At 34.5% G+C, this 22452-nt stretch overlaps 1 protein-coding gene across 2 annotated transcripts in view; it reads left to right on the top strand.

The window, feature by feature from the left end:
• The window catches only part of LOC111157092 (NIMA related kinase 1), a 218060-nt gene that overhangs the window by 68720 nt on the left and 126888 nt on the right, over positions 1 to 22452 (top strand). For both annotated transcript variants that reach the window (XM_022518338.1, XM_022518328.1), the window contains exons 16-17: positions 2905 to 3068; positions 16125 to 16227. In XM_022518338.1, the coding sequence (XP_022374046.1) occupies positions 2905 to 3068; positions 16125 to 16227 (267 nt within the window). The remainder of the gene's footprint in view (positions 1 to 2904; positions 3069 to 16124; positions 16228 to 22452) is intronic.

Raw genomic sequence — 22452 nt, 5'->3', positions numbered from 1 at the left:
GTTTTTCAACAGAATTCCATAGTATGTGCTTAATAGATTTCTGCTTCATTTTATAAATTTCTATAATGCTTTTATTGAGGATTAAGAAAACTATTTCCCATGACTTAAAGCAAATTCTTTTTTCTTTTAATTTTTTTATAGATTTTATTTATTTATTTGACAGAGAGAGAGCACAAGTAGGCAGAGCGGCAGGCAGAGGGAGAAGGAGAGGGAGAAGCAGGCTCTCCACTGAGCAGGGAGCCTGACACGGGGCTCGATTATAGGACCCTGGGATCGTGACTTGAGCTGAAGGCAGGCGCTTAATTGACTGAGCCACCCAGGCGCCCTTAAAGCAAATTCTGATGTTAGTTTCTGTACTTCTTTCCCATGGAGTTTGAAATAGTTAACCTCTTAGGTTGTTTGACTTCTCTACAGTTGATAGGGACCTAGAGCCTCAGTATAATGTTGATCAAATTAAGGAAATCCCCTAACTAAAGATAAAACGGAAACTAGACATTAAGGGAAAGATTTCAAAATTAATACCATTATTATAAACCTCTAATAAGGCATTATTCAGAGTATAAATTACCAGATGTCTTTGGTTATTTAATATCTGCAAAATCTGGGACTTACTGCTTTATTTCTGATGTATCTCTTATGAATGTGTTTTTTTTTAAATTATGAAATGTTGTGCATACATAGTTGGATCATACGGTGATCATAATATGTGAGAAGCTTATCTGTTGTTTGAAAATATATTCAAATACTACTCAGCAATAAAAAGCAATAAGCTGTTAATACACGCAACAACACGGATTAGTCAAAAACATACTGAGTTAAAGAAGCCAGACATAAGAGTACATATTGTATGATTTCAATTACATGAAATTATGGAAAAGGCAGTCCAATCCATGACAGAGAGCAGATCAGTGGTTGCTGGGATGAGGGAACGTTGACTGCAGAGTAACGAGGGAACTTTTTGGGGGTGATGGATATGCTTTTGATTGTGGTAGTAGTTACACAGGTGTATATATTTGTCAAAACTTACCCACCTGTGCTTCTAATTGGTGAAGAAGGTGATTTTTGAAATATCATATTGCTTCAGTGTTCTAGTCCAGTATTTTCAGCATTACTTTCAACATTACTTTCCAGTATTTTCAGCCTTCATTTTCGCTAAAGAGAAACATTAGGCAACTCAAATTCAAGTCAAGGTGATATTAGCACCAGACTATATTCAGAGAGTAACCAGTCTCAAAAGAGATGCAACTGCTTTTCATCAGAATTCTGATTCTGATTCTTGCCTTGAGAGGCACATTTTGAAGATGTGTGTGAGGATTCCTTTAATGGGGTTTCCTGCCTAATTAGTTACCTTCCCTATTTCTAACAACTTTCATCTCTTCTCAGACATCTTCAATCAGTTATCTGTATTCATTTCCAGTTTTTTTTTTTTAACTCATGCTTTCTTATAATATTGTCTGCAGCTTACTATGTCAAGATTTTATCTCACTGGGTACACTGAAATTTACCTGATTCTGGTATTTTTCTTTGCCTCTTTTCTTTGCCAGATTTCTTCCTTAAGATGTGATCACTTGGAAGATCTTTTACTTGTCAGTATTCTGGCTTCTGTTCTCATCACTTCACCCACAAAAATGGATTTTGAAATGCTACCACTCAACTTCAGTCATAACAGTTTCTTTTTAGTGTTGTTGACCTCTGCATTTGAGATTATTAATTTCCTCTTGATTGTGAAATTCTTTCACCTTGACTTGTGCAGCATTTCACACTTACTTTTAAAACTCTTATCCTTGTCTGACATCTGTTTTCTAACTATGAGTTTTCCACACATTTGAGTTCTTATGTTTCAGTAGTTGTGGCATTATGTCTGTGTTATGGCATTTATTCTGTGTTATTCACAGAGAGACTCCACAGCTCCCTTCCCTTTTTCATTGATTGCCTTTCTTTACTTCTAGGCTTGTGACTAGGCATCAGCGCAGTAAGCCTTCCAGTTAGTTCCTCTACCTTTTTCTCTCTCTTATTACTGCTTATCATGCATCATTTGACTCACCTTCTTAAAAACTGTTTTGCTTTGCTATACCTTTCAGAAAGTTTATAAATGCTTTCTGTTGTCCTTTATTATATGTCCTTTATTATATTATTATATATTACATATTATATATCTATAGCAGTTAGAGATACTAGCCTTTTGACCAATGTCTGCCTTCTTTTCATATTTGTTTGCATACTCTTTTCCTCCTCCTGCTGTCAACACCCAAATATTACACATACATTGCTTATTTTTACTTTAATACCCTGGCTTATATTTAATCATTCAGTCTATCTTTGTTACGTTGCTTTCGAGGCTGGGTTGAACAGTATCTTTCTCCAGTGCCTTTTTTTTCTTTTGAGGAATTTTTATTTCTGGTGAGTTTTTTTCTATTTTTTGAAAGTTGCTCAGTCTCAGTACTTACTATATCTTTACCATTTGTGGAGTTGAAGGATTTGAGGTATATTAAATGCCATATGTAAATGTTTTTGTTAAATATAATTTCAAATGTTACTAAAGTAGGCTCTGCTTTTACTTATGAACTGTACATGTTTAAACTTAATAGAATGGCATCATAAAATATGTATGAGAAACTTGTTTCAAAACTTAAGACCAGACTTTTCAATATTTACAATTTTAATCTTTTTATATTTTTGTTAAATTATGCTTTATTCTTAGTAACAAAGTATACTACTTTTATATTTTTGACATGGTTATAGTAGGAAAACCTTTTGCTTTAGGCTATTAATGTGTTCAAATTAGCTAATTGCTTTTTAAAAGTCATGTGTTGAAAAAAAAAAAAAAACCTTTCTTTTGAGGGTACTACAGGCCTTTTGGGCCTCATGAGATAAACATGTGAGAGCTCTTTGTTTAATTCCTAGGCTCCCTTTTTTGGCAGTGGAGGGGCTGTGGCTCCATCATCTTTTTCTTCTCGAGGACAGTATGAACATTATCATGCTATTTTTGATCAAATGCAACAACAAAGAGCAGAAAATAATGAAACTAAATGGAAAGGAGAAATATATGGCCGAAGACATCCAGAAAGGTATGGCTGTGTTCTGCAGAAGTTGCTTATGCTTTGCTTCAGAGAAAATAACAAAAGTCATTTTGCATGTTTATCTGCAGAGGAATTTTATCTGAAATACATACAGGATTTCCTAAGGGGCTACAGGTCCTCACCATTTCCCAAATGCTGATTCTCTTAGAAAATCTTTGAAAAGATTGAAGATCATGTCTAAATAAGCCAATGTAAACAGGTTGAGCTGTGATGATCCATAAATTCATTCTTGTGTGTAATTTTGCCTTATGTCCTATATGGCTTAGTATCTATGCTTTGTATATGTTTTCTTTCTTGATGACAAAGAATATTTTTTTTTGCCTTTTGGATGCAATAATTTTCTCAGATGCAAATTTGATTATATTTGACAAGCATTTAGCTCTTCAATTTAGCCTAATTTTTGTAGCTTATTTATATGTTATAATCTGAACATATTTACTTAAAGGAAGATGTGATAATATCACTTTAAACCACCATATGATCATAATAATTTCACCCACTTGCTTTAAATGAATCAAAATATATTAAAATGGAATCACACTTTATGCAAAATTTCAAAGCATGCCTTTTTCTTCCTCTCTTAGAATCCCACTTTTTGTTGTTTTGGCTTGTTTTCTTACATGTGTCTCTGATTGATGACTATGACCTTGTTCATCAGATTTTTCCTTTTCTTTCACTGAATTAATTTGATAGTAATCAGTAGTCTTAATTTTCATGGTTCCTTTTTTCTTAAGTATGTATACATGTTTTCCTAGATATTCCCATTTTTTTCTATAAAACATCTGTTGAAAAAAAGCAGATAGCATTTTGTGAAAATTTACTTATGTTGTCTTTTTCATGTCATTTTAAGGCGAATACTTTCGAATGTAATAAAAATCTTTATGATCCCTGTCACTTAAAAAAGATGATTAAAATGTAGGTGAGCAGAGATAAATAAATGAGGTGAATATAAATTAACATTATGAATTATATACAGTAACCTAAAGTATTAATTAAGCTAATTGTAGAGTCTTTTTTTGAGAAAGGAAGGCTACCAATTCACAATATGCATTTTTTTTTTATGAAATGGAAATTTTTTTTAATGAAATGGAAAGCAAATTTGTGTGTGGCTTTTATTCTGTGGTGTTATGGATATTCTAGTGTTTAATTTGGCTTTATTTTGCTTTATATTAATCTAAAATAAATAAGTATAGTATAAAGAAAATAGAGAAAACTATGTTATGCTTCTTCACACTGTTCATCTTCCAGTTGAACATTCCATTGGAATGACAAATAATGGTCTACATTGGGCCATTTTTTATCAAACTTCTATTATAACCTTAAAATATTTGCATATGTTTGAGTTTCAAATTCTCTTAAATAGCTACTTCTTCCATTATACCACACTTTCCATTCAATCTTTGTTTTGCATTAGATGTAGTTTCACTATCTTGATTTTCAGTTTTTGAATCATTTGTGGTTATGATCATTATTTATTTCATTTATATCAACTCTGTGGGCTTAACAGTACTCAGACATATAGTATACATTTTCTTATGTTGCATGAAATTATTGTTCTTACTATTAATGATAGTAGGTATTTTTGAATGCTTATTATATACTAAGTTGGATTTATTCATCACAGCAACCCTTTTAATTAGGTATTATTCTTTTAATAAAGATGAACAAATTAGGATTTACAGAGATTTAAAACTTATGCAAGGTCACTTAGCTAGTAAGTGGTAGAGCTCAGATTTAAACTAAGTCCATCTGACTGTAGAGTTCTCCTTAAACACGCTCTCTCTATTTTTTAAAAATTTTATTTATTTGAGAGAGAGTAGCAATAGAGATAGAGCACAAGTGGGGAGGAGAGGGAGAAGCAGGCTCCCCACTGAACAGGGAGCATAATGTTGAACTCAATCCCAGGATCCTAGAACCTGACCTGAGCCAAAGGCAGATGTTTGACTGAGCCACCCAGGTGCCCCTTAAATACTCTCTTACGAAGATCTGTCAGCTTCTTGAGATATTACTAGTGAACAAGCTAAACAGTTATTGCTTTAGTTGGTTATGAAGTTTTAAAATATTGGGTACTTTAAACATTTAACGTGGTATCAGTAACTGCATGAACTTTCATATATACTCACTGAATTTATTTTGATTTTATTTGAGGACATGGAAAATAGAAAAACTGGCAGAAAACTAAAGATCATTGTATGTCATATAATTTTCAAAAAGCATATTCTATAAACTAGACCAGTTTTCTTCATCTTGATCCCTGGCAAGATTAAAAGCAATGTCTACAAGTATCTTAGGAGGAAGCAGTAATCACTCTGACAAAGTATAAATTCACACAGAATAGAGTATGTCAAATACATCTTTTTATATGTTGTTGTTAGGGTTATAGGCTAGAAGTTCAGTTCTCAAACTGTATGGTGAGGCAACCTAGAGCATCATAGTGCCTTGGATATTTTATAATTTTGAAGGAAGCACAACTATATCTTTTGGACAAAGCACAGATCACTACTCTTAAACAGTTTGGACCTAACTAATAAATGAAATTGCTAGGTATTTCTGTTGGCCTAGAGGCAGTATGAAAAAATTAACTAGATACCTAGTAGAGTAGATAAACCTCAGCAGTATATTGTTTGTATTCATAGGATGCTAATTAATATTTTTATGTCATCCAAATAAAAAAATTTTAGAGGCTTGTCATCAAACTAATCTTACTTTTTAAGGTGGGCATAGAAAAAACATTTAAAGGATGCAGTCATCATATTTCATACAGAAGATATAAAGTGGAAAGAAATAGTAAGTTGATTAGGTAAGGTAGGATTGATTAGGACACAAAGTAATCTCTGTAGACCATAGCTACAGTGAATTTGATTTGGATAAAATTTAACAGGAATAAATTTGATGTACTTTTGAGTCTGAAGAATTATCTTCCAAAAAAAATACATAGTTGAAAAAAGGTTTATAAATAGCATGCATTAAAAAAAAAAAATTAAATACCCTTCCTTTTCCCATGGATCAAATTATAGCCCCTAAATGGCCTACAATGTCTCATAGAGGCCTCTGTACTCCTTCTTATCTTGGTGCTTCTGCTTTCTATACTTCCAGGAGTGAAGAGATAAAAGACATTTTTTTTTTCCCATCCTTATTCCTTTTCATCTGCTGCTCCCTCTGCCTAACATATCTTTGCCTCTGCCCACTTTGCCTGGCTAATGCCTGTTCATTATTCTGGCCTTGGTTTATGTTAACAGTTATTTATTAGCTCTATAAAATAAAATTGAGGACCTGCTTGAGGAATTCTGGCTTTTAATTTTGCCAGGTAAGTCCAATAAAAAAAAGTTATCAGCCCTAATTCCATCCTTTGGCAAAAGAATGGACTTTTTTCCTTTTTTTTTAAGTAGGCTCCACATTCAGCATGGAGCCCACTTGAGCTCATGACCCCTGAGATCGAGACCTGACCTCAGATTAGGAGTTGGAGGCTGGGGCTCCTGGGTGGCTTAGTTGGTTAAGCGTCTGACTCTTGATTTTGGCTCCGGTCATGATCTCAAGGTTGTGAGATCAAGCCCTGTGTTGGGATCAGCACTCAACGAGGAATCTGCTCGAGATTCTCCCTCTCCCTCTGCCTCTCCCTGCTGCATTCACTCTCTCTCTGTCTTTGTCTCAAATAAAAATAAAAAAATATTTTAAAAAAGACTCAGACACTTAAGTGACTGGGCCACCTAGGCACTCCAAAGGAGTGGACATTTTATTTTATTATTTTTTTAAAGATTTTATTTATTTGACAGCGGTCACAAGTAGGCAGAGGGGCAGGCAGAGAGAGGGGGGGGAAGCAGGCTCCCTGCTGAGCAGAGAACCCAATTCAGGGTTCCAGTCTTTTCTATTGTTTTTCTTTTCATTTATAAGGAGTTGCAGGAGAGAGGCAGATCTTTGATACATGATTTAAACTTGCTTTTTTTTTTTTTTTTTAAGATTTTATTTATTTATTTGACACAGAGAGAGAGAGAGACAGCGAGAGAGGAACACAAGCAGGGGAAGTGGGAGAGGGAGAAGCAGACTCCCCGCTGAGCAGGCAGCCAGATGTGATGCGGGGCTCCATTCCAGGACCCTGGGCTCATGACCTGAGCTGAAAGCAGCCACTTAACTAAGCCACCCAGTGGCCCCAAACTTGCTTCTTTTTCCTTAATCTAACCTATTGTGAATATGTGAATCTATTCTCCACCAGGATCTGAACTTAAGAGAAATAAATTTGACTGCTCAGCCTTAAATTATAAAATCAACACACTAAAAAAGAATAAAAGAAATAAGCTATAAACCTAATGAGATGGAATGGCTTGTTGACAAAGACAAGGTTTTTGTTGAGACCTGATCCCATTAACATGTACAAATAAAAAAATTAACTTATGAGGATGATAGTAGTAAATGCAAAGGTAATGGTGAGAGATATGAAGGGTGCCCCAAAAGCTCCCCTTTAACTATCCAAGCAACGACCAAAGAAGGAATGCTCAATTCATCCTTAAGGCCTCTTCATACAGGCTCATTTATACTATAAAGAGGCATGTGTCCAGTTGTGACAGCGTTGGTCCAGTTGTGACCAACTTATTCAGGCTTAGAACAGCGGTAATGACTAGCCAGTATTCATTCTCTGACCAGTGGTATTCTATCACTAAGTTTTCAATAGTTGTCAATAATATAAGGAAAAAAAAAAAAAGAATCCTATGTGAAAGGGAGATGACAAGGTACTTAGCTTCCAGTATTTTTAAAAATAGGAAATATGTAAGCAATCTTGAACTCAGCAATGGAAGCAATATTAAAAGGGAACTTGAGGATGAGAGGGGGCAAAAAAAAAAGAATAAATGTTTTTGAGTAAAGCAAAACACTGAGGAGTAAAGATAATAGCTTAAGTTTGAGGGAGTTATAAAAGTTGTTGATCCATGACAGTGGAAAAGGATTACAGCATATATGTAAATATGAGACAAAGAGTATTATGAAGCATGGAGTTAGGAGAATATCATACAAACAGCAGTAAAATTGTTTCCTTACCAATGATTACTAGTTATAAAAGATAAGGGTATTTATTTATTTATGTATATAAATAAATAAGTAAATAAACCCTGTTATATATATAATATGTATATTTATATAAAATAGAAAAGCCTGGAACCTAGTATAATTATATTGTGCTATAAGAATATAACTACTTATAGGATTCTTTTTTTTTTTTTTTTTTTTTAAGATTTTATTTTTTTTTAGGGAGAACACAAGCCGGGGAGCGGCAAAGGGAGAGGGAGAAGGAGGCTATATCCCAGGACGCTGGGATCATGACCTGAGCTGAAGGCAGACAGTTAACCAACTGAGCCAGCCAGGCACCCCTCACACAGGATTCTTGAGTTGGGTTTTTTTTTTTTAAAAGATTTTATTCATTTATTTGAGAGAAAGAGGAAGAACATGTAGCAGGTAGGTAGAGGGAGAGGAAGAAGCAGACTCCCCACTGAGCAGGGAGCCCAACATGGGCTAAGACCCCAAAATCATGATTCTAAGACCCCAAAATCATGATCTGAGCAGAAGGCAGATGCTTAACCAACTGAGCTACCCAGGTGCCCCTCGCATAGGATTCTTTTTTTTTTTTTTTTTTTAAGATTTTATTTATTTATTTGACAGACAGAGATTACAAGTAGGCAGAGAGGCAGGCTGAGACAGAGGAGGAAGCAGGCTCCCTGCTGAGCAGAGAGCCCGATGATGCGGGGCTCGATGCGGGGCTCGATCCCAGGACCCTGGAATCATGATCTGAGCCGAAGGCAGAGGCTTTAACCCACTGAGCCACCCAGGTGCCCCTCACATAGGATTCTTAACCAAACATTCATACATCTTTTCTCTCCCTTTTGTTCATGGAAAGGTGAAACCCGAAGGAAAGTCACCAGTGGGTTTTCCGTCTTGTTTTTCTGTTTGCCAAAGTAATAAAGGTTAGTTTCAAAAAAAGTATGAAGCATAAGGAGGGTGTTAAGCAGGAATGGAAATCTCTACTCATCTCTACAGAGGCAGTTGCTGTGAAGACTTTGGTCTATTTTCTTTGCATTTTTTTCCTTAGTTGAGATAAAATCATATGTACAAATTTATATCTTTTTTTTTAAATCTATTTTTATTTAACATTTTTACCATAATATTTTCCCATGCTAAATTGTTTTCAAGGGAATTTTGATGTCTCTGTAGGATTCCAGGGTCTGAATTATCATATTTTATGTAACCAATCTCCTACTGTAATTGTTTGTAATTTTTTTAAAAGATTTTTATTTATTTATTTGACAGAGAGAGAGATCACAATTAGGCAGAGAGACAGGCAGAGGGAGGGGAAGAAGCAGGCTCCCTGCCGAGCAGAGAGCCCGATGTGGGGCTCGATCCCAGGACCCTGAGATCATGACCTGAGCTGAAGGCAGAGGCTTAACCCACTGAGCCACCTAGGTGCCCCTGTTTGTAATCTTGTATTTGTTTGAAAATTTTTTGCCAAATTTTATTTTTTGTTATTTCTGTATAATAAAATCTTAGAAGGGCAACTATTAGATTAAAGAAGTTGGTCAGTTATGTTCTTGGTGAAGATTCTAGAAAGAAGTATTAATATATTAATTAAACTTATTTAACTAAATGTATTTATTAACTAAATAGTACTGAATTTCTGTTTGGGAAAGTTGAACCAATTTATTTTCAGTCTAACAGTATATGATAGTACCCATTTTATTACACGCTGGCCAGTACCAGCTAAAGACGGTTTTTTAAAAATACAAAATTTGAAATTAAAGTAGTAGAGGAGATGAAGTTTTCTCTGTATTCTATACTGGTTACGTAAAAGGATATTGATAAACTAGGTACTTAAAAGAATAGCGATTTATGAGGATGATGATGACAGTAATAAAAATGGAGTTAATATTTAGTTGGGCACTTTCTGCCAATACCAGTTTGAAGTAATTTACATATATAATCAATTCTCATTATTTGTGGAGTGTGTGTGTGTGAATTTGACTACTTGCTAAAATTTATATGTAAAAAAAAAATTTATATGTAACCCCAGAATCAGTACTCCCAGTGCTTTCACAGTCATTCATAGATGTATACAGAGCAGCAAAAAATTATGATTGTCCAGTGCACATATTCCAAGCTGAAAAGGCAATATTTTGCTTTCTTGTTTCAGCACTTGTAAACAAATGTAGTTTTCATAGTGTATTTATTACCAAAGTTTGCATTTTTGTGCATCATTTTGGTGATTTCACTGTTTAAAATGGCCCTCAAACAGCATTGAAGTACTGTCAGATGTTTCTAAGTGCAGGAAGGCTGTAATGTACCTCATGGAGAAAATATTTGTGTCAAATAAGCTTTGCTCCAGTGTGAGATAGAGTTTAGTGGCTGAGAGTTCAGGGTGTATACATTAAATAAGGCATCTTTAAATAGAAACATACATTAAACAATGTTATATATATCAGTCCATTGTGGAAGATGTTGTAACAAGAGGCAGTAGGAACATAACTGTATTTTTTTTCCTACGGGTGGTAGCTTAGTATTGGCTAATTCATTGTTCATGGTGACCTTACAGAACATAACTACCGTGAATAATGGGAATTGACCATAGTATTAACTCATTTATTTATCACCAATGCCATGGGGCAGGTATTATAATTCTCCCTGATTTACAGATTAAGAAATTGAGGCACTGCATAAACAAATGATTTGTTGAAGTCCACATAACTGTTAGTAAAACCAGGAGTTGAAATTGGACAGTTTGTTTCCAAAGTTCACTCACTTCACTTGTGCCATATTGAATTTAGTGAGGATTAAAACAATTTATTAGGAAAATTAAAGAAGCTGGGAGAATTTAGCCACCATTAAAGAAAGCATGCTTAAAGGCGCCAGCCTAAAAAAATTGGATAGCTTTTCATGTAAAAGAGAAATTAGACTTATTTATATTTCCACCATGTAGAATTACTATGACTTGGAGAGGTCGAGGAACTGATTTTAGCCCGGTATTAGGGCTGTTCAATGGCCGGTCTATCGTAGGATTTAATGAATATCCTCAAACTGAAACTATTAATCTAGAGATTTGAATGACCATGTGTCAGGAAATCCAGATGGGAACAGAGGAATGTTTTATTCAGCAAGAAGTTAGACTAGTTAATACTTAAGGTCTCCTCCAATTTAAATATTATGATTCTTTTATCTTGTACTTTTTAGTGGCCCTTAGCATTAAAGAACATTTTCTACACACTGTCATGCAACTGGTTTTATTGTTATTTGTATGGCATTTTCTTTCCTGGTCAGTTCTTTTCCCTAATTCACATTGAATCAGCAAATTGATAGTTATGGTCAACTCACTCTTTCAAATTCTCTTTTCCTTATATTTTTGGATTATCACTATTTGCTTGCTCCCCTCCTTATGGCTTTACCTATTTTTCTTCTTCCCTTATTATCAGTAACTCTGGCCAGTCTGACTTCACTTGTATGTCTCTTAACACACTGCTTCAATTAGCTTTCTCTTTAAGACTTTTTTTAGAGCAGTTTTAGGTGTACAGCAAAACTGAGGGAGAATGTATAGAGATTTCCCATCTATTATCCCTGTCCCCACATTTACATAGCATTCCCCCTTATGAGCATCTCCGATCAGAGTGGTATACTGTTGCAGCTGATGAACTTAAATTCAGTTAGTTTTTTATTATTAGAGCCTCAGCCATGTAAGGCCATTTTATAAAACTATTGAGTACCTCTTGACACTTGTGTTTTACTTTTCTAAGTCTTTTTCTCTAGTGCATCATTTAATTTGTGTAAAGCTGATAGCAGTTCCATTCCATCAGATCAACATTATGCCAGTTAAACAGAGGAGGAAGCTTAATGAATAAACCCCCTACATTCTTTTCTCATCTCATTAACTCTGTGCCACTCCAGCTCTTTTACCTTAAACCATATTGACTCATTTTTTTATTTCTCAGATTATTTCTTCTACCTATATTGCTACTTATTTTTGTGTTGTTTTTACCCCTTAATCACTCAAAATCATCCCTCAAAATTTTTAAATAACCCTTACCCGTAAAAGATTTGAGCCAATAAAATTAACAATTCAAGAAATGACAGATGGTGGCGAGGATGCGGAGAGAGGGGAACCCTCCTACACTGTTGGTGGGAATGCAAGCTGGTGCAACCACTCTGGCAAACAGTGTGGAGGTTCCTCAAAAAACTGAAAATAGAGCTACCCTATGACCCAGCAATTGCACTACTGGGTATATATCCTAAAGATACAAACGTGGTGCTCCGAAGGGGCATGTGCACCTGAGTGTTTATAGCAGCAATGTCCACAATAGCCAAACTATGGAAAGAACCTAGATGTCCATCAACAGATGAGTGAATAAAGAAGATGTGGTATATATATACAATGGAATACTATGCAGCCATCAAAAGAAATGAAATCTTGCCATTTGTGACGACGTGGATGGAACTAGAGGGTATTATGCTTAGCGAAATAAGTCAATCGGAGAAAGACAACTATCATATGATCTCCCTGATATGAGGAAGTGGAGATGCAATGTGGGTGGGTTGGGGGGTAGGAAAAGAAAAAAATGAAAGAAGATGGGATTGGGAGGGAGACAAACCATAAAAGACTCAATCTCAAAAAACAGACTGAGGGTTGCTGGGGGGAGGGGGGACGGGAGAGGGTGGTGGGGATATGGACATTGGGGAGGGCATGTGCTATGATGAGTGCTGTGAAATATGTAAACCTGGTGATTCACAGACCCGTACCCCTGGGGATAAAAATACATTATATGTTTATTTAAAAAAATAATTAATTAAAAAAAAAAGATTTGAGCCATGGATGTGAAGTAACCTACCCAGATGTTGGCACTTATTCATGCCTTTGTAATAAGAAAAGGAAAGGGAAGAACTTAGTTCTCCCCTGCCCCACCAAAGATAATTCCTTCTATTTAATGCATTTTAATGTCTCTATATTTTACTTTCCAAATTCCTAATTTCTTACTATATAATTGTGGTTTATATAGTGTTTATGTTACCATTTCTTTATTATTAATTTAGACTACTGTTTTATTGATTTTAATTGGAATAATTTTGGAACTCAAAAGATGGAGAAGACAGAATGTTTAATTTGTCTAAAATAGTATGTGCCTATGAGTTCCTAATGTGTAATGAAGAGAATGACCATTGAGTAAATTGACTATTTCTGGTTTCTCTCTGTGAATGTAGCATGGATAGTTTGTGCTAATAGTCTAGCAGTTTTATAGTTTTAGACAGGAATAAGAATATGAGTATGAGTTCTTATTTTGGTACATATGAAGTAGTACCAAATGTGAGAAATAAAGACAGTATATTTATAGGTTTTTAAGTGTTGTCAGGTGTCATAGGATCAATTACACTGATTTTGTCCTTTTATTCTTTTAATAAGGTTCATTATTCTCATTTTTGTATATATTAAATCAACCTTGAATTTTTGGAACTCTGTTTATACATCTTTACATCTTCAAAGACAGATATAATATTGGTAAATAGTTGACACTCAATATTTGTTTAATAAATGGGAGGGGAAAAGAAATAATGTTAAGCAAAAATCACTACAGGATTTAAGTTTGTGATTGAAAACAATGAGTTATGTAAACCTACTTATTTAAACCAGCTTAGGAAAAGACTTTTCAGTGACTCTAAACCTATAAATCATATAAATAAATAAAATGAGAATACTTTATAGATTTGAATGGTATGAAAATCTATAAATCAAAACCATGATACATATGACCATGTTTTACTAAAATAATTCCATGCAACTATTGTATTAATATTCAGTTGGAGGTTTAGAGTGACAAACATTGGACGTGGTATCAGGATGGGAAATGAAACACGTTTTACTTTTATTAAGGTTAGAGATCCAGTCAGAATACAAAGCAAAGGGATCAGCAATTTTATTTAATTGTAAGCGGTGCTGTAAACTTCCAGGACCCCACAAAAGAACCTTAACCAGTAGACGTGCAGCTTCAGTGTCTGAGTGTGTGAGTGTTCTTAAAGATTATGGGCCCTCTTCAGGCCCAGCCTTATATAAAGGGACTATACCTGACTAGGATGCAGCCTTGCCTAGATATATCCAGGGAGATATGTTGTATCCAGACTAGATATTAATCCCATAATTATGTGGTGCGTAATACGACTACTAGAGGATAGCACATGCACACTACAGAGGCATAACCAAATTCTCATTCATTATTCTTAATCTACTCAAACCTCCATAGGTTATGTGAAGTACATTCCTGAATTTGGTAATGTGAAACTAGATTAAGAGTTAACTACCTACATATACCTGACAGTCATAATAAAAGGCTTTTAACCAGCTATAGAGATTACCTAACCCTAGAAGATGCCAGTGATGGAAATCAGGAAGTGTTTAAAACTATTGGAAGACAGAAAAGATATTACTTCCTGTATTATTCAGAACATAACTTAGTTAAGGTCTTTTATTTTTTATTTTTTAATTTTTTTTTATTAATTATCTTAGTTATGGTCTTAAAGAGAGGCTGTAGGAAGTTTGTGTGTCTTAGTAGCCAAAATATCAGTAGAAGCACAGTCAACCACTTGCTCATCTTTTTAACTACCTCCAAAATTAACTGCAGTTGATATTATGAGTTCTCTGATTATTGGGGCTACGTTTTATTTATTTTTGTATCTTTCAAAATATATAACAGTCATAATATATAAAAGGCAAAATATATATTAGGTACAGTAGAACAGGTACAATATATATTAGATGTTAAGTAAATGTTGTTTATATATTTTTTTAATTAAAACTTAAATTTTTAAAAATTAAAAATTTTTAGAGAGAGGGAGCACATGTAAGCAGGGGTGGGAGGGGCAGAGGGAGAGGGGGAGAGAGAATCATTTTTTTTTTTAAGATTTTATTTATTTATTTGACAGATATCACAAGTAGGCAGAGAGGCAGGCAGAGAGAGAGAGAGAGGAGGAAGCAGGCTCCCTGCAGAGCAGAGAGCCCGATGTGGGGTTCGATCCCAGGACCCTGGGATCATGACCTGAGCCGAAGGCAGAGGCTTTAACCCACTGAGCCACCCAGGCGCCCCGGGGAGAGAGAATCTTAAGCAGGCTCAGGCTCAGTGTGGAGCCCAACTCAGGCCTCACTATCACAAACCTGAGATCATGACCTGAGCTGAAATCAAGAGTTGATGCTTAATTGACAGAACCAGCCAGTCATCCTTGTATTTTTCATTTGTAGTCTAAGCTCAACATGTTTACATTCTTTTATAATTATGAGTGAAAGATACAGAAATATAACCTTTACATTTTACTTTTTAATAGTTGTGATACTCAAGGAATTTAGACATTGGTTTTTACTGTATTTTGAAAACACAAACATTTTATTCATTTTTGAATTTGTATTTCATTTTTGAAATTGCTACTATACTGCTTTAATTTTACTTCAGTGCTGTTTAAAGAAGGTTCTTAGATATATTTGGTACAGAGTTCTGTGATGAGTTTCACTACTTGGACACTATTGAGATTCTTCTATAATTAAATATAGTCCAAAACAATTTTATGTGTTTATAAGTTGAATAGCTTAAGTAAATGTAAGAGAAACCTTCTTGATAAGATTTGGAATAGTAGTATAGATTTTACTTCTATTTAAAATAGTGAAGAGGGGCGCCTGTGTGGCTCAGTTGGGCATCTGCCTTCGGCTCAGGTCATGATCCCAGGGTCCTGGGATTGAGCCCCACATTGGGCTCCCTGCTCAGCAGGGAGCCTGCTTCTCCTTCTCCCACTCCCCTTGCTTGTGTTCCCTCTCTTCCTGTCCCTCTCTCTCTCTGTCAAGTAAATAAATCTTAAAAAAAAAAAAAAAAAAGGGAAGAATGTGATTTAGGTAGTAGATAGTAAAATATATAGCTATTTCATTACAGGGGAAGGTTTTATTTCCTGTACTGCAACAAAGAAAACATTTAGAATAAGGCTAATTTTTAACTTTTTGAAATACTTAATGTTCAGAATTTCTGACTTTGGCTATTTGTCCAAATTACACAGGCAAAAGGGGCAGCTAGCTGTGGAAAGAGCTAAACAAGTGGAGGAGTTCCTACAGCGAAAACGGGAAGCACGGCAAAATAAAGCTCGAGCCGAAGGACATATGGTATGTTTTTTTTTTTTTTTTTTTTGAGATTTTGAACATATTAATATTCAAAGTGAAGGTCTGGAACAAGGTAGGTATAAATGAATTCTAAATCTTTACAAACATTTACTCTAAACTTTATAAAGTTATGATATATCTTAACCATATGTCTTCTGCCATATTCTTTATACCAAGGCGAAATTCTATGGATGTTTTGGTTAATTAGGAGTAAGTCATAGCTGTATTCTTCCTTTAAAAAGAGAAGTAGATTTAGCAACCTAGATATTTGTATTAAAACAAGTGAGTTTTTACATTGCTAGATTTTTTTTCAGACATGCTTTTGGTTTTAAATACTTTTAAGTAGCAAAGAATTTTGAAAGAAAACTGGGAAACAGTTTGATAAATATGTATAACTGTATTACCTTCTCAAACGCACATTAGAAGCAAAAGTATATTAAAACCCCCATTATGCCAGCTAATTTAATTAAGTCATGTATCCAAGAAAATATTAACAGTTTTTAGATCATCATTTTAGTAGTTAAAACTTAATAGTTTGACTTGTAGAGGTACACAAAATGCCTTTCGACCTTTTGTCTACAGAACAATTGATGATTGTTTCTATCAGCTCACCACTCCGTGAAGCATCCTCCTAACATGGAAAATAGGTCAATTATATGATAATGTGTTTTGATTACATTTATAACTGCTGTAAATTCATAAGTGGTATCTTTGTGAGTTAATGTAATTATTTCAATTTAGGATATTTTTCTTTGAAATAATATCATTGAACGATTGCTTAGATTTTTTAAATGGTTATGCTTTATATTTTAACACCTGAATTTGTTTTTCTAATTTTGGAATTAATCTTTATTTGTATCCTTCCTGTAGATGGTACAAGAGAACCTCCTGTGTTTTCTCTTACCCCCTATCTCCAAAGTTAATAGCATTTGGAATTTTAGTTACAGATTTTAATTTAAAATATTTTAAAACAATTATTAGACTTGTCAGGATTTATATATTTCTTTCCTCATCATTACATTCTATTCTGCCCTCGCTTTATTTTTCTTTATGATGGAGAATATTCTCTGGCAATTCTTTTGGACAGAAACTTCCCAAGATATGTTGGGAATCTTCTTTATTTTGTCCTCATGCTTAAATGATAAGTTGTGGTGGTCAGTTGGTGAATATGTTTAGCATTTGTATGTCAGAAAAATTATTTTGCCTTTTTTGAGAAACATTTTTGGTGAGTGTAATATTATATGATGAGATTTTTTTTTCTTTCAGTACTTTAAAGATGTTTCTCCAGTTATCTTTTGGCATGTCTGTTTCTGACAAGTTCACTGTCCTTCTTATCTTTCTCCTGTATATGTAATATGTCTTTCTTCTCTACTGACTTTTAACATATCAATGGACACAATTTGGTTACAGTGTAGCTTTATGTAGTTTTCTTCATGTTTCTTTTGTTGGAATTCATTGAGTGTCTTGGATCTGTGGATTTATAATTTTCATCAAGTTTGGAAAAATTACATTTATTATTTATTCAAAAATATTTTTTCATTCTCTTGTTTTTGATTCTGAGACTCTCAGTACCCATCCACTGGACAATGTGATGCTCTCTCAACAGATCATTTAAGGTCTGTTCATTTTTTTTCACTCTTTATTATATTTTTTCATTTTAAATAGCTTTTATTTCAATATCTTCAGGTTCATTAATCTTGTCTTCTGCTTTGTCTAATCTATAAATCCCATGCAGACATTGTGGTTTCTTTTAATCTCAGAAAACTTTTTCATCTTTTTTTTTTTTAAGATTTTATTTATTTATTTGACAGACAGAGATCACAAGTAGGCAGAGAGGCAGGCAGAGAGAGAGGAGGAAGCAGGCTCTCTGCTGAGCTCCCTGCTGAGCTGGATGCGGGGCTGGATCCGGGGCTGGATCCCAGGACCCTGGGTTCATGACCTGAGCCGAAGGCAGAGGCTTAACCCACTGAGCCACCCAGGTGCCCCAAAACTTTTTCATCTTAACATTTTTTTATTTCTTAAGGTTTATTTGGGTCATTTTTATATTTTCCATGTCTCTTTTTATAATGTTTATACTTTTCTCTACATTCTTGAATTTGAATATAATAGCTGTTTTAATGACCTTCTGTAATAATTCTGTTATCTTTGTCATTTCTAATTGGTTTTTCTCCTCATTGGGGTCTTTTCCTGCTTCTTCACATACCTGGTAATTTGCTGGATGCCAGGCATTGTGTGTGTGTGTGTGTGTGTGTGTGTGTGTGTGTTTATAAAAATCTTGGATTTTTTCATATTTAAATATGGTGGGGCTTTATTCAGGGATGTAGTTAAGTTACGAGGGAATAGTTTTTTGAGTCTTTCAGGGTTTGCTTCTAAGATCTGCTAGGCAGATCCAGAACAGCCTTAAGTCTAGAACTAATTTGGCCCCATTGCCTCAAATACTGCTTCTTCTCCTTTTTCTCTTAAGAGAATTCCTATTAGATGGATAGATTGGAACTTTCATCAAATGTGCTTTTCTCTGTACTTTTACCTTTTGTCCCTTTCTCATCCTTTTTATCCCTTTCTCTCTTAGTACTGTATTTTAGAAATATTCCTAGATTTGGTTTTTAGCTCACTAATATATTCTTAAGTATTGTCTACTCTATAGTTCAGTCCACCTAATGAGTTTTTTCTTTTCATTTAGAAACTTGTGTTTTCATGTCCATGAATTGTAATTAGTTTTCCCCTAAATCTCCTTAATCATATTCTCATTTCTCTGATAATACTACAGTTATTACAAAATCTTGTTTTTAGTGTGCTGTTATTAGTTTCTTCTGTTTTTGAGTTCTCTGTTTCACAGTGTTGGCATTCATCAAATTCTTGGTGTTCTTGACAATATTCATATTTGGGAGTAGTTATTTTTTGCTCATTACCTTTGTTTGGTCTCCTGGTGAGATGGGAGAATGCTACTGACCTGTCTCCTGCATAGTTTTCAGTGAGATTAGAGAATGGATGGGACATGTATTGATAATCTGCCAGGCAAATACCTCCACAGTTTATTTTCTGGGCTAAGGAGACTGTCATTCTTCTTCATTATAACCAGTCATTCAGAGAATTAGTCTGTCTTTTACCACTATGCCCTCTCTGATCACTTCTATCTGAAGGTGACTGACTACTTTCTGGCTTGTGGAGATGAGTAATGCAATGGAGGTAACCCTCTTACTGCAACCACTGTTATCTGCTTCTAGACCTTCTCATGTTTTTAGCTTCCAAGAAGTCTGAGAGCATGCTTCATGTTGCTCATACCTTCTGTGACCATATTCTTTCTGACATGCTTTTGCTAATAAAGTTTCTCGCTTAAAACTGATTTTGTGTACTTTTCTTTATCTCTGGATTCCTTCTGTACTTGGAACTACCAAGACTTTTGCTTGTTTTTGAGTCCTAATATATATTCACTTTAAACAGCTTTCTTCTAGGATTTTGCAAGAAGAGAAGCTATAGTGTCATGCTGCCATCTTACAAACAGAATTTAGTATTTTTATCTTGTTAGCATTAAAAAAAAATCCTTAGAGATGAGCAGTGCATTTTGACTGATTTTTTAATGACCTTCCAGATTCATTTTGTTAAACTGTATAGAATTTCTTCATTCCCTAGATGACTAAATGTATACATAAAACTTTACCTTAGAAATTTGTGAGTAAGAGTGAAGAATTTCTATTTTACTATTTTATATTTGGATATTGCCGCATATATTAAGTTTTTTTTATATCTGCTAATTTAAAACCAACCAAAGCAGTTAAAAATTTTGGGAGTAGTAGCTTAATTAATGAAATGTTACTTAATTAAAGCTTACTCACATATAGTTTGTCTCTAGAGTAATTTATCATCTTAAGATTGAATAAGAATATATAAACTAGTAATGTGAAGCAGTAAATAGAGGTGAGAGCTAAAGTTAACTGTGGGGAAGGCCTACAGATTTTAAATTTGAAATTAGAACTTTTTTATGGTGAGATAGAGATACTATTTAAAATTTGCCTTTCTGTATTAGTTTTCTATTGCTGTGTAACAAGTGACCATAAACTTAGTGGCTTAAAGAAATACAAGTTTATTATAGTTTCTGTGTGTCAGCAATTTGACTGTTTTAACTGGATCCTCTGCTCATGGTCTCATAAAGCTGAAATCATGGTTCAGCCCACTGTGTCCTTATCTGATGCTCAAGTAGGGCAAGATCTTCACTGCTTAGGGTGTTGGTAGGGTTTTTTTCTTGCTGTAATAGGATTGAGGTCTTCATTGTCTGACTAGCTTTTGACCAGGAGTCAGTCTCAATTCTGAGAGACCACTGTCAGGTCTTTGCCATGTGGCCCCCTTCATGTCCACAACAGATAATTTCTTGCACATCAGACTCCTCCCATACTTCAAGTTCCTGACTGCCACTTCTAAATCCAGCTGGAAAAAACTCTGATTTTAAAGAGCTCATGTGATATCACATCATACCTGTCAAAATGGATAGTATCAAATAAGAAATAACAAGTGTTGATGAGGACATGGAGGAGAGACCCCTTGTGCTGTGAATAGTAATGTAAAGTGGTACGGCTACTGTGGAAAATAGTATGGAAGTTTCTCAGAAAATTAAAAATAGAAATATCAGCGGACTCAGCAATTCCATTTTTGGTTATTTACCCAAAATAAACAAAGGTACTAATTCGAAAAGATGTATGCACCTCTATGGTTATTGCAGCATTATTTTAAAAAGCCAAGATATGGAAACAACCTAAGTGTCCACTCATAGATGAATGAATAAAGAAGAGATTGTATGTACACACATGCATGAATGTGCATGCACACACACAGAGGAATACTACTCAGCCATGAAAAAGAATGAAATCTTAACATACGTGACAACATAGTTAGACCTAGAAAATGTTATGCTAAGTGAAATAAGTCAGGGAAAGACAATAAACTGTATGACCTCATTTATATATGGAATCTAAAAATCAAAGTAAGAAATAGATTCATAAATACAGAGAACGAATTGGTAGTTGCCAGATGGGCTAAGGGTGAGAGGATGGACAAAATGGGTGAAGGGGATTAAGTACTACAAACTTACAGTTACAAAATAAATAAGTGATGGGGATGTAAACTATGGCATAGGATTTATAGTCAGTTATGTTGTAGTAAGTATGTATAGTGACAGATGGTAACTAGACTTAACTATAGGATCATTTTGTAATGTAAATAGATGCTGAATCACTCTATTGTACACCTGAAACTAATATAATATTATATGTCAACTATATTTCAGTTTAAAGAAAAAAGAAATAGCTCACAAATATCTCCTGTCAATGAATAAATATGTAAACAAATGAATAAATGGTTCTTGTGATTCATCAGGCCCAGTGGATAATGTCTCTGTTATAATGTCAGTCATCCCCTTTAACATCACCTAATTGCGTTGATAAAATCCATGATATATAAAGTGCTGGGAATTATGTAGCATTTATAAGTCTGGTGGAGCAGTAAGGGTAACAAGAAGCCTTGGAATTTTTAAAATTCTGCCTATCACATCCCCTTTGCCTGTAATTTTAGAGACTGTTTCTGGGGACAGTAGACTAGGGTAGGTGAAGGAGCTCCTTTTTAGTACTTTCTTTATCAGCATGGTTGATAGGACAACATTCTACCCAGGTCTTCAAATAAGAACTTTCTTAAAAATTGGTTTTACTAATAGATGCAATTTAAATACAATGAAAGTCGTAACTCTTAAGTGTATATCACAATGAGTATGGACAAAGTAGTCATGTAACTACTGCCATAACCATGGTATAGCACCATCCCATCATCACTTAAGTTTTTTCATCTCACAATAAGAAAACAAAATTTGTAACTACATATGATGATTCATGTTAACCAAACTTCTTGTGATCATTATTTTTTCATATATACGTATATCAAGTCATTATGTTGTACAACTTAAATTAGTACAGTGTTATGTGGTATTTATATCTCAATAAAACTGGGGGGGGTTGGTGTTCCTTTGCAGTCAATCTGCCACCAACTGTCAGAAACCACTGATGTGCTTCCTGTCAGTATAGTTTTGTCTTTTTTTTAAATTAAAGATTTTAATTTATTTATTTGAGAGAGAGAGAATGAGCAGTGGGGAGGAGCGGGGGGAAGAGAGATCGAGAGAGAGAGAGAAGCAGACTCACTGCTGAGCAGGAAGCCTGACACGGGAATTGATCCCAGGACCTGGAGATC

The sequence above is a fragment of the Enhydra lutris genome, unplaced genomic scaffold (genome assembly GCF_002288905.1).
Source record: "Enhydra lutris kenyoni isolate GAN:26980312 unplaced genomic scaffold, ASM228890v2 scaffoldscaffold3, whole genome shotgun sequence".
Classification (NCBI taxonomy): Eukaryota; Metazoa; Chordata; class Mammalia; order Carnivora; family Mustelidae; genus Enhydra; species Enhydra lutris.
Note: the sequence above shows the minus strand (reverse complement) of the source record. Positions and strands in the feature narration are given on the sequence as shown.